This window comes from Lottia gigantea, assembly GCF_000327385.1.
Source record: "Lottia gigantea unplaced genomic scaffold LOTGIsca_5493, whole genome shotgun sequence".
NCBI lineage: Eukaryota > Metazoa > Mollusca > Gastropoda > Lottiidae > Lottia > Lottia gigantea.
The window spans coordinates 1-2,122 of NW_008709887.1; the positions used below are offsets into that span (position 1 = coordinate 1).

Here is a 2,122-nt window from a genome sequence, read left to right on the forward strand (position 1 = left end):
TCTTCAGTTTAATAAAATCATGAAGTTTCTTTAGTTTAATAATATCATGAATTTCCTTCAGTTTAATAAAATCATAAATTTTCTTCAGTTTAATAAAATCATAAATTTTCTTCAGTTTAATAAAATCATAAATTTTCTTCAGTTCAATAAAATCACGAATTTATTTCAGTTTAATAAAATCATGAATTTACTTCACTTTAGAAAAATCATGAATTTACTTCAATACAGTAAAATCATAAATTTTTTTCAGTTTAATAAAGTCATGGATTTTCTTCAGTTTAATAAAATCATGAATTATTTTCAGTTTAATAAAATCATAAATTATTTTCAGTTTAATAAAATCATGAATTATTTTCAGTTTAATAAAATCATGAATTATCTTCAGTTTAATAATATCATGAATTTCCTTCAGTTTAATAAAATCATAAATTTTCTTCAGTTTAATAAAATCATAAATTTTCTTCAGTTTAATAAAATCATAAATTTTCTTCAGTTTAATAAAATCATAAATTTTCTTCAGTTTAATAAAATCATGGATTTTCTTCAGTTTAATAAAATCATGAATTATCTTCAGTTTGATAAAATCATGAATTATCTTCAGTTTAATAATATTATGAATTATCTTCAGTTTGATAAAATCATGGATTTTCTTCAGTTTGATAAAATCATGGATTTTCTTCAGTTTGATAAAATCATGGATTTTCTTCAGTTTAATAAAATCATGAATTTTAATCAGTTTAATAATATCATGAATTTTATTCCGTTTTATAAAATCACGAATTATCTTCAGTTTAATAAAATCATAGATTTTCTTCAGTTTAATAATATCATGAATTTTATTCAGTTTAATAATATCATGAATTTAATTCAGTTTTATAAAATCATGAACTATGTTCAGTTTTATAAAATCATGAATTATCTTCAGTTTAATAATATCATGGATTTTCTTCAGTCTAATAATATCATGGATTTTCTTCAGTTTAATAATATTATGAATTTTCTTCAGTTTGATAAAATCATAGATTTTTTTCAGTTTAGAAAATATCATTAATTTTCTTAATTTACTTCAGTTTAGTAAAATTAAGAAGTTTCTTCAGTTTAATAAAATTATGAAGTTTCTTCAGTTTAATAAAATCATGAATTTTCTTCAGTTTAATAATATCATGAATTATCTTCAGTTTAATAAAATCATGAATTATCTTCAGTTTAATAATATTATGAATTATCTTCAGTTTGATAAAATCATGGATTTTCTTCAGTTTGATAAAATCATGGATTTTCTTCAGTTTAATAAAATCATGAATTTTAATCAGTTTAATAATATCATGAATTTTTATTCCGTGTTATGAAATCATGAATTATGTTCAGTTTTATAAAATCATGAATTATGTTCAGTTTAATAAAATCATGGATTTTCTTCAGTTTAATAATATCATGAATTTAATTCAGTTTAATAATATCATGGATTTTCTTCAATTTAATAAATTCATGGATTTTCTTCAGTTTAATAATATCATGAATTTTATTCAGTTTAATAATATCATGAATTTAATTCAGTTTTATAAAATCATGAACTATGATCAATTTTATAAAATCATGAATTATCTTCAGTTTGATAAAATCATGGATTTTCTTCAGTTTAATAAAATCATGGATTTTCTTCAGTTTAATAATATCATGAATTTTATTCAGTTTAATAATATCATGAATTTAATTCAGTTTTATAAAATCATGAACTATGTTCAGTTTTATAAAATCATGAATTATCTTCAGTTTAATGATATCATGGATTTTCTTCAGTTTAATAATATCATGAATAACTTCAGTTTAATAATATCATGAATTTTCTTCAGTTTGATAAAATCATGGATTTTTTTCAGTTTAGAAAATATCATTAATTTACTTAATTTACTTCAGTTTAGTAAAATTAAGAAGTTTCTTCAGTTTAATAAAATCATGAATTATCTTCAGTTTAATAAAATCGTGAATTTTCTTCAGTTTAAAAAAATCGTGAATTTTCTTCAGTTTAATAAAATCGTGAATTTTCTTCAGTTTAATAAAATCGTGAATTATCTTCAGTTTAATAAAATCGTGAATTTTCTTCAGTTTAATAAAATCGTGA

At 19.3% G+C, this 2,122-nt stretch overlaps 1 protein-coding gene across 1 annotated transcript; it reads left to right on the top strand.

The window, feature by feature from the left end:
- Nucleotides 1-85: 85 nt before the first annotated feature.
- LOTGIDRAFT_80598 (hypothetical protein) lies at nt 86-883 on the top strand (the record flags this gene model as incomplete). Its single annotated transcript, XM_009063005.1, has 1 exon — nt 86-883. A coding segment is annotated over one exon (798 nt), but the record flags the coding sequence as incomplete, so codon positions are not given.
- Between the last annotated feature and the right edge of the window lie 1,239 nt (nt 884-2,122).